Genomic DNA, 13,514 nt, shown 5'->3' with positions numbered 1-13,514 from the left:
AAATCTTCTGTTCGCCCCTGTCCTCAGGGATGTGGTTTCTCTTTGCACGACAGCGACCAGCACGATGCCTGCCCTGTCTGCCTGGGGATCGTCCACGCTAGGAGAGCGTTGACGGAGCCCGAAGCTTGTGCGTTTTGTCGCCAGCTCCGACGCTCGACCCTGGAAAGACGGGTGACGTTTGTGGAAAGAGTGCTGGGACGCTCGGCTGTCGCACGGCATGACCCTCTTCTTTCCGAGTCTGGAGCCCCGGCTTCGTCCGAGTCCGACGACGAAAATTTTCAGGTCGATGTCCCCGCGATTAGCTGGGCTGACCACATGGAATACGTTGACGGGTTAGCCGATGACGGACCGGAACCATGCAGGAGCGCTGACGGGCTTCAGCCTGGGTTGAAGCCCGCCAGCGCTCCCCAGGAAGACGATGACGTGCTGGACATCGGCCTGGACATCCATGGTTTGTCGGAGGATGAGCAGGAGAGCTCATTGTCGACCCAATATGCCGCCGCTGCTGCGCCGGTCGGCCACGATGACACCTCTCTTTTCTCCCTGTTTCGCCGTGCCGCTGAGAAGCTGCAGGTGGACTGGCCCTCTCCTCCACCAGCTCGGAAGCCGTCGCGGTTTGCGGGTTTTTTCCTTCCACCGGAGCCCGCAACGGCCAAAAACTGCCTCCCCATGTTCCCAGACTTTCTCTGCGAGCTAACAGCGTCATGGGACAAACCTCTGTCTACCCGCGTCACTGTGCCCGGCTATGGACAGTACATGGAATTGGACGGCGCCGAGGGAGCTGGTTTAGCTAACCCACCCCCTATGGAGCCGTCTCTGGCTGCTTATCTGGCCCCGTCCCATAACCATGGTGTCGGTGGCCCCGCAACTCTGCCGTCCAAGCACTGCAGATTCTCGGCCTCGCAGCTGGAGAAGATTTATCGGGCTCAGGCCGGCACCGCTCGAGCCATGAGCTCCGTCACCATGCTCCAGACGTACCAAGCAATGTGCCTGGCGGAGCTTGGATCGCTGGTTCCGGAGGACAGCCCGCTGTCACCTCTTCTTAACGAGGTTAGAGTCACCACGGATTACATCCTCCGTGCGTCTCGCTGTGCAGCGCTCTCCCTGGGCAGAGGGATGGCTTCGACAGTGGTGGCGCAGAGGCACCTGTGGCTGACCCTCTCCGACGTCCCTGATAGAGACAGAGCTGTGTATCTGGACGCACCAGTGTCTGCGGCTGGGTTATTCGGACATTCACTTGAAGCCATTCAGGCTAGATTCGATCTGAGGAAGAAGCAGACGGAAGCTCTGCGCGACATCATCCCCAGACGCCAGCCCCAGCCCAAGCCCACTGCTAGCTCTCACAGGCCCGCCGCTCCTCTGACAGCTGGCAAGAGACCGGCGCCCACTGCTGGAGTGGGAGGGCCGCCGGCGAGAGCACGTACTCCGGCCCGAGCTCCACGCCAGTCGGCCTGGGGCAAAGGCCCTCCCCCGGGCCCCCGACGGGACCCGACGCCCAGGAGGAAGAAGCCTCAGCCCTCCTAGCTGTGATTGCGAGTGGGGAAGGGATCCGGCAGCAGGGAGACGCTGCTCTTACCCCTCTGTTGCCGCACAAGAGGTGCCGCTTAAGTTCTGTTCAGGTTGTCAGCCCCAGAAGGCGCTGCACTTCCCTATCGCGGTCTCCCAAGCACATAACCCCTGCACACGGTTCAGATGTGTTGAATGTTCAAGCGACCACATCGAGTGTTCCCGCTGTTTTTCATTGTTATGCCCCGGAAAAGGTGCACCCAACAAAATGTATAAATGTACATGTTCCCATGTTGCAATCAATAAAGAGTGTTGTTTACTCTCAAACAATCTCAAATGCTCAACCTGCAGGCGAAATGAGCCAGGTCAGGCAGGGGATGCAGTCCCCTGCAGACACACTGGGGGGCGACGGCGCCCCGCCGTCAGTGCTGCAGGCCAGCCGGCTGGCTGCTCACTTCCCTCAGTGGCGCGCTTGCGCCCCCTCTCCGTGGGTGCTGCAAACCGTTGCCATGGGTTACCGGTTGCAGTTCCGGGTCAAGCCGCCTCGTTTCCAAAGAGTCGTGAACACGATTGTCAACCCCGAGGCAGCCTTGGTACTCAGAGAGGAAATACAGGCGCTATTACAGAAGAGAGCAATACGGGTGGTCCCCGCTTCGGAGACGGACAAAGGTTGGTACAGCCGTTATTTTGTCATTCCGAAGAAAGGGGGAGGGCTTCGTCCCATCCTCGACCTGCGAGTCTTGAACACGTACCTGCGAACGTACAGGTTCAGGATGCTAACACTCAGACAGCTCCTGAGTGCAGTCGGCCCGGGAGATTGGTTTGCGACAATCGATCTAACAGATGCTTATTTTCATGTCGCTATACACCCGAAACACAGGCAGTTTCTGAGGTTTGCATTCGAGGGCGTAGCCTACGAATACCTAGTGCTGCCGTTCGGGCTGTCGCTCGCTCCCCGCACCTTTACGAAATGTGCCGAGGCAGCGCTAGCGCCCCTCAGGAAGAGGGGCATCCGCATCTTGGCCTACCTGGACGACTGGGCTCTCGTGGCTTGCTCCAGAGAACAGGCGGAGACGCAGCTGTCGCGGGTTCTGTCACACATTCAGACACTGGGGTTCTCTGTGAACTTTCAGAAGAGCTCGCTAATCCCAGGTCAACAGATCGCTTTTCTCGGTCTGGAAATATGCTCTCTTTCCAGCCGCGCACGGTTGTCAGAGCACAGAGTGGCCGCGTTTCATCGCTGCCTCGCTCAATTTCAGCTGGGACGCAGACTGCGTTTCCAGACGATATTGCGCTTGTTGGGCATGATGGCATCTATGATCGCCGTAGTGCCGCTTGGGCTGTTGAAAATGAGAGCGTTTCAACGCTGGACTCTCTCTCACCGTTTGTGTGCTTCGCGTCACCTCCGGAGGAGGCTGCCGGTGACTGCGTCTTGCATGCTAGCTCTCCGTCCTTGGAGGGAGCCCGGGCTACTGCACCAGGGCTCTCGGATTGGGAGGGTGTTGTTTCGCAAGGTGGTGTCCACAGATGCTTCCCTAAGTGGGTGGGGAGCGCTGTGCGAGGGTGCGTCAGTGAGAGGGATCTGGTCCGCGGCTCAGCGCCAGCTGCACATCAACCACTTAGAGCTGTTAGCAGTGTTCTTAGCTCTAAAGCGTTTCCGTCCAGTCCTGCAGGGCCAGCATGTCTTAGTCAGGACGGACAATTCAACAGTGGTGTCTTATATAAACAGGCAGGGAGGAACACGCTCTCTTCCCCTGTTGCAGCTGTCTCGCTCTCTGCTGTTATGGTGCAGTGTTCATTTTCTGACTCTAAGAGCCACCCATGTCCCGGGCCACCTGAACCTGGGGCCGGACCTTCTCTCCAGGGGGGGTCCTCTGGTGAGAGAATGGAGGTTACACCCTTCAATAGTGGCTCAGATTTGGGATCTATTTGGCGAGGCGCAAATAGATCTTTTTGCTTCCAGGGTGAATGCTCACTGCCCCCTGTACTTCTCCATAATCGACCACGATGCACCCTTGGGCTTGGACGCGCTAGCGCACCAATGGCCAGACGTGCTCCTGTATGCATTTCCCCCAGTGGAAATGATATCTCCAATTCTGGAGAGGGTGTGTCGGCATTCCCTCTCTCTGATCCTGGTGGCCCCTTGGTGGCCCGCGAAGTCGTGGTATGCAGAAATAATCAGCCTGCTTGCAGCAAGTCCTTGGCAGCTTCCTCTCCGCAGGGATCTCCTCTCTCAGGCGGGGGGGGAAGTGTTTCATCCGCGCCCGGATCTGTGGCACCTTCATGCTTACCTGCTGAGAGGTTAAACTTGGTTGCTAAGGGTCTGCCACCTAGTGTGGTAGCGACGATTCAGAGCGCCAGGGCCTCGTCTACTAGGGGCTTGTACGCTTACAAATGGCGAGCCTTCGAGCGATGGTGCCAGGACCGCCACACTCTCCCATTTCAGTGCTCTATTGTGGATGTTTTAACATTCCTGCAGGAGCTGTTGGATAAAGGCCTTTCGTTTTCGACGATCAAGGTTTATTTAGCGGCTATATCTGCTTGTCATATCGGTTTTGACGGGGTGACACCAGGTGCGCATCCCCTCGCCGTGCGTTTTCTGAAAGGGGTTCGCCGGCTGAGGCCCGTGCTTAAGTCCAGTGTCCCGGCTTGGGACTTGTCTTTGGTGCTGGAGGCCCTTTGTGGCCCTCCGTTTGAACCCGTTGAGTCGGTAGATATGAAACTTCTTTCGTATAAGACCGCATTACTTCTCGCTTTGGCCTCGGCGAAGCGAGTGGGGGACCTTCATGCGCTGTCTGTGCATCCTGCCTGCACACAGTTTTCTCCTGATGGCCGCAAGGTCGTATTGCGTCCGAATGCCGCCTATCTTCCCAAGGTCATGCCTGCATCTTATAGTTCAATGGAGTTTGAGTTGCTGAGCTTTTGCTCCCCTCCTTTTGAATCTGAGGAGCAGAGGAGGGTGCATTCTCTTTGTCCGGTGCGTGCGCCTACATTGAGCACACTCGGGATGTGCGTTTGTGTGACCAGTTGTTTGTCTGCTTCGCTAATCCGAATAGGGGTAGAGCTCTGTCCAGACAGAGGCTGTCCCACTGGATTGTAGAAGCTATCTCGCTGGCATACAGCACCGGAGGTTTTGCGTTGCCACACGGGGTGGGAGCTCATTCCACCAGGGGGATGGCGACCTCATGGGCTCTTTTTAGAGGGGTGCCTGTGGCTGATATTTGTGCAGCGGCTAATTGGGCGTCGCCGCACACTTTTGTGCGGTTTTATCGGTTGGACGTTACAGCCCCTTCGGTGGCTCATGCTGTCCTTTCTGCTGGGTCTACCACTCACTAAGGATGTGGTGGTCCCGTTCCGGTTCGGTGGCTGCTCTGCGGGGCGTGTATATAGGTCCCATACTTATGTGTTGTACCGAGTGAATCGACTGAAAGGGAACGATTAGTTATGTCTATAACTTCTGTTCCCTGAAGGAGAGGAACGAGGTACAACACAGGGTGGCCCCACTGAGCAGTTGGCTCGGTGAAGAGCGGCTATCGAACTGAGGGATGACGGTGATGGCAGCGGCTATATGTGCGGGCGGGGCCTTGCGCGTGTCATCACACGTCATCTGCCGTAAAGGCGTGAATAAAGGTTTCTTCAGCCAGGACACGCGAGGGCGTGATATCCCATACTTATGTGTTGTACCTCGTTCCTCTCCTTCAGGGAACAGAAGTTATAGACATAACTAATCGTTTCCTAACGTGTTTGTAGCCTGTTATAATTCTAGACAAAGGGGAGTAGCAATTTTAATACATAAAAATGTTAATTTTACAGTACTCAATGCAGTTATAGATCCAGAGGGTAGATTCCTTATTGTTAAGTTATCAATATTTAACAAAAAGCTATGTATTGTAAGTGTATATGGTCCAAATGTTGATGAACCCTCATTCTTCCACGGATTTGTTAGTGCACTCTCTGAAAAACCTTGATTGCACACTTATTCTTGGCAGCGACCTCAACCTTGGACTAAATGAAGAAATGGATAGGCTCAACACAACAGGAACTCAGCGCAATTGGCAGTCCACAAATATAATCAAACAGTATATGAGCGACTATGGCCTTTGCGATGCATGGCGCTCCCTTCACCCCAACAGTAAGGAATAGTCTTTCTTCTCACATGTCCATCACTCCTACTCTCGTCTGGATTATTTCCTAGTCAGCAGCTAACTGCTGAGTGACATCTCAGACACTGAGATGCCCACCCTTCAATTTTAAATCCATGTAGACATTGAGGGTTCTCGGGAGGGGCCGTGCTAACACCTGCTGCTCTCTGGCAGCAGCACCATGCTCTCCCGTGTTTTAAATGCACCTTAGAACAACACGGGTCTTCACACACCCCTGTTCTCTGCTGGCAGAGCCGGCGGGCACTGCATCCCCCTCTGGCTTCTGCTCCGTGGCTACTGGCTCTCCTCAGCTCTTCCCAGGAGGGTGGCACGGATGCCCCTCCGGTGGTCCTCCTTGGGCTCTCGCACTCTGGGGCCTCTGGATGTCTGGAGCCTGGATCTCCTCCATGCCTGCTTCATGCCCTGGGGGATGGGGCTATGGCTCTCTACACCCTCTAGCAGACCGTTACATAGGGAAACCTTTTGAATACAAGCGCGCTGATCCACAGAGGTGTGCACACGGGTGTTCACTGTTCATAGACATAAACTACACCTTTATTGGCTGCTATTTCCAAGCACATTGTGCACTGTCGGTCCTGCTTTCTTGTCGGTCTTTCTTTCTCCCTTTCCTATCCTCAGTCATGTCTGTCCCGTCTGTAACAACTGAAAATAAAATAAATAATAACAACAAAGGTCGAACAAATGGACCAATACGGCAAGGCCGTGATGATCCATTGGGTATCCTTGTTGATCTTCAGACAACAATTCTGACGGCTAAAGAACCAAATGGGACAGGCAAAAAAAAAATAAAAAAAAAATACATTTGTTTGTTTTGTTAATGTTTTCCAGGGGCCAGTTGCACCAGCAGTGTTGTGAAGAATGGACACTTGTCAGTGAAGAAACGCAGGCCAAGATGGCGCGCATGGCTGCTGCTGCTGCCTGGGGTCTAGGTAATCGCTCAAATACTTAATATGAGACTGCAAATAATTATTCAAAATAGTCATTGGAGTGAAAATGTGGATATATATATATATATGTATATTTAGCAGTCAGGGTACAGAAAATACCATCGCTGGGCACTTAAGCCACTGTCTGCCTGACTCAGTGAAACAATGCAACAGTGAAAACAGTACCAGCTCTTGCCAAGTCTTGCTCGCATAACCAGATGGGAATAGTATCCAGTCATAACATTGACATATCGTAATGTGCAATGGTGGAGAAAAGCAGGGAACACACTGCTAAAGCAACCCCAGAGATTTCTGGTCTGTTGCTTTGACTTTCCTAACTAAGTGGTAAAACCAGATGTGACACCCAACTGGCAGGCTTGTCTTTCTGAAGATGATGTTGAAAAACATAATGTCGAGGTTATCGTTATTTACGCTGTGGTGGAGCGTTGATCAAAGTAGCTGTGACTGCACACTAAGTAATATGTAGATACCACATTTAAATATTTACTCATTATGACAAAGTTCTTGCGTAACTCGTGTCTTTGTTCTTTTTTTTGTGGCGTTATTGTTGTCCAGGGCACTGGGACAGCATGGAAGAGTACACGTGTATGATCCCTAGAGACACGCACGATGGGGCTTTTTATAGAGCAGTGCTAGCCCTTCATCAGGACCTCTTCTCATTGGCCCAACAGGTGGGTTAAGTCATCATTCACAAATGGGCCCAGCTCATACAAATACACTAAAGTGTGTATTTTTAGATACGCTCTCATAAAGACATGCTTCACTTGAAATTACCCCGTCTTATGTTGTCTGGAATTTTCCATAGTCTTTATAGCAAAGCATGAGATGTTCAAATCACCAAAAACCAAACATTGTAAAGAAACATAAAATAGTTTTACAGCTCCAAAAGGGATCAAATTCCTCCCATCAGCTGCGGCTGTTCATTAAAACTAGTAAAATACACCAGGTCTGGGTATTTTCTTTTCTTTTATGATGTGGTACCTCCTTGGTGTGGAAATGTTATGTAACTCCCCAAATTGGAAATCATTACGGCATTTATCCTCAAACAAATAAAGAGCCTATTAGTCCTCCTGTCTGCATGTCGACAAGGTCTGGTGGAGGTCAGGTGGGTTGTGTTTTCCTCATCTGATCACGTTTGAGGATTGTAGATGAGTTCATGGTCCCTGGAGATGCATTTGTTCAAACTGGATGGAGGAACGTCTCACGCACACATGCCTCACCTGCTTCTTCAGCTACCCTCGACTCATCCTCCGTGTCCCCTTCTCACCATCAAAAGCCCTGGAGACTTGCTTCCTCTGACCTCTCTTTCCCTTCACAGCCCTCCCACACCACACACAATTTAGAGATTGGGTCCAGGTGTGGCCCACAGGATTCTTCAGAATAAGGGAAGTTTCGACTTTTTGCTGACAAGAAGCCACTCACAATGGGGTGGCTGTAGCTCAGGTGGCAGAGCAGGTCAGCCACTAATCAGAAGGTCGGTGGTTCGATCCCAGGCTGCCTCCTGGCTGCATGCCAAATATCCTTGGGCAAGATACTAACCCCATGTTTGCCTACTGGTGGTGGTCAGAGGGCCCGGTGGCGCCAGTGTCCGGCAGCCTCGCCTCTGTCAGTGCGCCCCAGGGCAGCTGTGGCTTCAACGTAGCTTGCCATTGCCAGTGTGTGAATGTGTGTGTGAATGGGTGAATGACTGAATGTAGTGTAAAGCGCTTTGGGGTCCTTAGAGCGCTATACAAATGCAGGGCATTTACCAATGAAAGAGGAGGAATGAGAAGCAGATGCAGAGAGGGAGAAAGCTCGAACATCGACATGAGATCAGTCTAGTTTTCCGGATGCCGTTGGTAATCCTCGCACTTGAGAGGCTGGCTGACGCTTTCTTTCCTCTATACCCCCAACAACCAGACATGTGCTCCGTGAGACTTGGACGGCATCTGTGTGAATGGTTTCAGGTTGCTTTGCTTTATAAAGCCCACTGTTTGGTCTGTTGAACTGATGATGTGTAGACACTAGTCATGCTCCTTGCACAAGATTTATGATACGTCTGCTCTCTGAATGCGTTTGATTTGTACATTTTCTTGTGGGTTTTGCAAGTCACATTCCTCTTTTTGACATCTCAGTCACAACTGGGCTTTGTTTCAAGGCCTAGTTATGTTTTTTGTTTGTTTTTTCCTCTGCAGTGGCTGATTTGGGCCTAAACAGTCATACACAGGCTGTTATACTACACTGCAATCATAAGCTAATATCACTGAACTTAAACCGTAAATGCAACCTTGTCGTAAAAGAACAGAATCCTTGGGTGATGGTTGGTTGTGCTGCCAGGAACCAGACACTGCATTTATCAGGAGTCGTCTGGACTGCACATTTTCAATGAGGCCCCAGCGTGGTAATTCAGGAGTAAACAGGACCATAACAGAGTGAAGACTATAAAGAAGCAGCTTCATTGTCACCTCATCCCCACCACCATCTTGTTGTGCGTGCCTGAGGAGTTGTTTTGGCATGCAGTTGCTCCTTTCCCTCCCCACAAAAAATAATTGGTGGGAGTTGGTCTGAAACAGCTGTGTGCCCTGGTCTTAGACGCTTCCTCAGTAATCCTCTCATTTTACCTTCCCTCTAATAACAGTTCCCAAAAACATTGACTGTACAAGCTCAAAAATCAGCAGACTTGCAGCTAGAATATGTGTGTCCTTGTTTGTCCCTTTAGCTACTCTGGATCGGGTCTTTGTCTCAGTTACGGTATTTCTGCCCCTCGGGGTACGCATTCACCGGTAATGGAATGTTTGCAGCATCCTTGAATTTGGAGAAGTCTCACAGGGAAAGTTGGAGACTTGCTGAGTGTGTGATACACTCCAAAACTCCAAATGTAGTGGAGGAGGGAGGAGAGTGAATGGAAAAGAAAAGGTTTTTGTATTCTGTTCATAGCAAGAACCTTGACTAAGAGCTTCCATTGTGAGTTCTTTGTCAGCCTGCATTTCCCCGCTCTGTTTCTGTAATTGTGTAAAAATTGACGTTATTTTTAAGACACATTTGACAGCCTTAAGCGTGGTTACATAACTTTTGTACTGTTGCTCTCAACAGTTCATTTACTTGTCCTTATAAAATGTTTGGCACTCAGCAGTGCATCAGATCATTTTCCTATACAAGCAGGCATTCTAGTCCTAATTGCATTAATGTGTCACTGTTGGCAGCTCTTAAGTAAGAAAGGTTTGAACAGGAGGCTGTAGCATGACTTTGTGCTTTTATACCAAGTGTTTTTATTTCCTAGTGTTACCCAAACCTAGCCAGTCCTGACGCAGGGAGTTTTTAGGAGAGTGTGACATTGTGCTATGGTACATTCAGGGGACAAGCTTGAGGAAATGCCCTCTGCAACCAGTAGTACCAGTGGTGTATTTAGAGAGAATTCAAGGCCCCGTTTGCTAACTAATAGTTGGAGCATTCAGGAAAGTTTTTTGAAAACGATGGGGGGGATGTAGCATATTTACATTTATGTGTGGTGATAAACTAGGGATGTTTTAAATGTAACACTATACTTTTTTTGTGCTTTTAATGCAGTGCATTGACAAAGCAAGAGACCTCCTGGATGCCGAGCTCACTGCCATGGCGGGAGAGAGCTACAGTCGAGCCTACGGGGTAAATGTTACCATCTTTTTCATAGCATTCATATGCAGTGAGCTTATGTAACAGCTATAAAATTGAATTTTCATTTGACTTCCAAGTTTCAAACCCTAAATGTCATGCCACAGCTGTGTCTGTTTCATTGTGTATCTAAATGGTATTATCCAAACATATCAACAGCTGAAACTAGAAAAGAGCTGTTAATATGAAATCTGATCATAGTAGATTTTGATCCATAGTGCAGCAGTAAACATGGTAGAGATATGGGAAAAAAAACAAAACAACTATTGATATCGGTATAACTAATGTTTACTGAAGCTGCACAGTTGGGTCCAGTGGGTTAATGAATGCATTTGTTTGCAATTTCTGATCATTTTAAAAGCTGTTATGATCTTTTAATGATTCACAGAAGCTCCATCTTAGCAATGTAACTGCTATAATCAACTGTTATACTCAGTATCTGTGTAAGTAATCTGAGTATGTTTTTTTCTTTGTCAGGCCATGGTGTCTTGCCAGATGTTGTCAGAACTAGAGGAGGTAATCCAGTATAAGCTGGTGCCAGAGAGAAGGGAAATCATCAGGGAAACATGGTGGGAGAGGCTTCAGGTAATAGCACACGATATGTGGACACAAACAATATTATTTTATGATGTTTATTTAATAAATATGATACTGTAGCGCAGTGCCTACTCTGTAGTATTCCAGTTCCAAATGCCCAGTGAATGCACCACATCACCCATCCATTCACATGTCACCCCCGGCCTGTGGAAGTTGACGTAAACTGTCTGCCTTCTACTTTTTAATTGACGTAGTCTCGCCCTGGGTCAACACACCTGAAATCAATGATTAGTTCATTACCAGCCTCTGGAGATCTTCAAGACATGTTGAGGAGGTAATTTAGCCATTTGAATCAGCTGTGTTGCATCAAGGACACATCTAAAACCTGTAAGACACGGGCACTCGAGGCCTGTGTTGCCTACCCGTGCCCTAAAGGAACAATTCACAGATATAAGTCGTAAAAAATTTTTAAGAGTAAATTAACCTCCTCAAACATGTGCACAGACTAATAAAGAAAAGAAGATTAATTTTGATCATATAGTGACTTTGCGTACCATTAGTGTCATGAAAAAAAAATGAAAAGGGTGGCTCGTTTGATGTAATCCACACTGTAAACCAACTGTAAACTCCTCATTTGACTGATTATATCATTATTAATTGTGAATTTCAGTGTTGTATATGTTGTTAAATGAAATACAAGGATGTTTGGAACAACCTTGACTCCACAAGCGGTTGGGAAATATTTACAGCCTGCCAAGTCTTTGGTATTTGAGACGAATGTCATCCAGTGTAAAATAATGAAGTTCAAGTACATCTTTTCCATTTTGCGTGACATCTTAATTAACTGTGTTTCGCCCTTTTATGTGCACGCTGAGGGGAGGGATATTAAGTCAGAGAGAAAGACTGTTAAAATTTTGATCTGTGATGCACCATTCCTGACACTTTAAATCATATCAGTCTAGTTGTTCTAATGCAGCATTAATTATATGGCTTAAGATCAGCCCTTTTTGGAGTTCCTGCTTCTCTTCTCCTGCTCAGATGTTAGGGACACTGCTCTGGAAAATTTTCGGAATTGAAATGCAAAAACCTGTGTCATCCTTCACCTTTACCACATGCCAGGAACCGTGTACTCATCTGAAGACACTGTGTCCCTGCCCAGATTTTTTTAGTATGTTGTTTTTTTAGGTTTTTTTGGACAGTCTGACGTGGAAATGCCAGCGCGCTTAATGCAATTGGATCACTTTCCTCCCACTCCAGAAGGTCACAGTAATGTCCCGAGATACAACAAAGGACACTGGCTTTGATTGAACAAAAACAAAAACCGAAATACGTGGAGTGTATGAACAATATGGGTGATATGTGATTTTTGGATTGTTGTATTTTTAACACTTTTGTTAAACCAAAGTATCACATCCACAGACAGTATAAAAGCTACTATCGTCACACACTGGTTCTGGACTCTGCATTTTGAAGTTTCAATGTTAGCATTGGGGGGGGGGGGGGTTAGAGCCAGAAGTTATCCTATATGGAAAAAAAAAAGTTAAAGTTATTGTAGCAAGTTTTATAGCAAGTTTGATTACCCAGCTACATTAATTAACTGCATTGGTTCAAGACACAAGTGCAAATGCTAGTTAATCTGTACAAAAAAAAAAAAGACAGACTAATAAAACATTAGTATTTCATTCACCAAAACTGAAGCACAAATGTGCTGAATCACAGCCAGTTTGTCTGTATCACTGTAGTTAATCCATTAGTTGCTGAAAAAGGCAACCAACAGCACACACAAACAGTGAAGAGATCCAAGTTACTGACATGAAGAAATAGAAGCGAGGCCTAACATACAGCAGTTGTCTTTAGCACAGCAATGCGTTTAACTCAGTTATCCAGGTTATAGCAAAAAAACAAACTGACCCCACTCATAGTGGGTTTCTGGACAGAGGTTGAAACTGTCTTTGCACCGCGCTGTGAATATGCTTCTGAATGGTCTAATGTTTTAATGTTGAAGTCTCTGGAGATTGACTCTCTGTTGGAGCAGCCTCAACTGGGAAGTAGAGTAATGGCAGTTTCCTCTACTTCCAGTTGGCTTTATGTTTCGGAGATTTCCCCCCTTGATTACAGAACACTTGTGACTCTTTTTCTACTCAACATTGCACACGAGTTTATAAAATAGTATTTCCCAGTCATCTTACCTTGTGTTGGGGATCAAACTGTGTATTTGTTATTTGACAGAGTCCACACATCTGTCCACGAGTGTCCTGCTGTTAAGTGCTTTTTCCCTTAAACAGCTTATCCCTCATCAAAGTTTTGCAGGTGTGGTAAAGGTGCAAGAAAACACAGCCCCCTGATGTTTGTTCATCGGTGTATCAGATTGATTTCTTGCACTTCTGTCCATTTAAACCCCAGTTTCAGTCGCGGACTAAGGCCAAGTGTCTGTTAAAGGATCAGTCCTTTTCCCCCCCTTTTTTGTGTTCTGTTTCTCAAACAAATGCAAGTCGTGAAACATTTTAATATTCCTCTAAGAAAAGGTTGAGGATTTCAGGACTTATGTGTATTTCTCTGTACTTCTGTGCACGTATTTTAAAACAGCTCACCCCTCCAGTCTTTGTAGGGGATATTTTTAAGCCTTTTTCCTACTCGTTTATATAACAGATTCTTTTGGCAAATTCAGGCAGATTGCCTCTCAATAAAAGCTCTTTGTTTTTTACTTGCGTTCTTCAGCTGTTTCACCTCG

General features: G+C 48.1%; 1 protein-coding gene across 3 annotated transcripts in view; it reads left to right on the top strand.

Annotated features, from left to right (window-relative positions):
• mtor (mechanistic target of rapamycin kinase) overlaps positions 1-13,514 on the top strand; it is a 95,457-nt gene that overhangs the window by 61,782 nt on the left and 20,161 nt on the right. For all 3 annotated transcript variants that reach the window (XM_026153151.1, XM_026153152.1, XM_026153150.1), the window contains 4 exons: positions 6,498-6,598; positions 7,172-7,287; positions 10,163-10,240; positions 10,724-10,831. In XM_026153151.1, the coding sequence (XP_026008936.1) occupies positions 6,498-6,598; positions 7,172-7,287; positions 10,163-10,240; positions 10,724-10,831 (403 nt within the window). The remainder of the gene's footprint in view (positions 1-6,497; positions 6,599-7,171; positions 7,288-10,162; positions 10,241-10,723; positions 10,832-13,514) is intronic.

This window comes from Astatotilapia calliptera, chromosome 20, assembly GCF_900246225.1.
Source record: "Astatotilapia calliptera chromosome 20, fAstCal1.2, whole genome shotgun sequence".
Classification (NCBI taxonomy): Eukaryota; Metazoa; Chordata; class Actinopteri; order Cichliformes; family Cichlidae; genus Astatotilapia; species Astatotilapia calliptera.
This window is presented reverse-complemented; position numbering and strand designations above follow the sequence as displayed.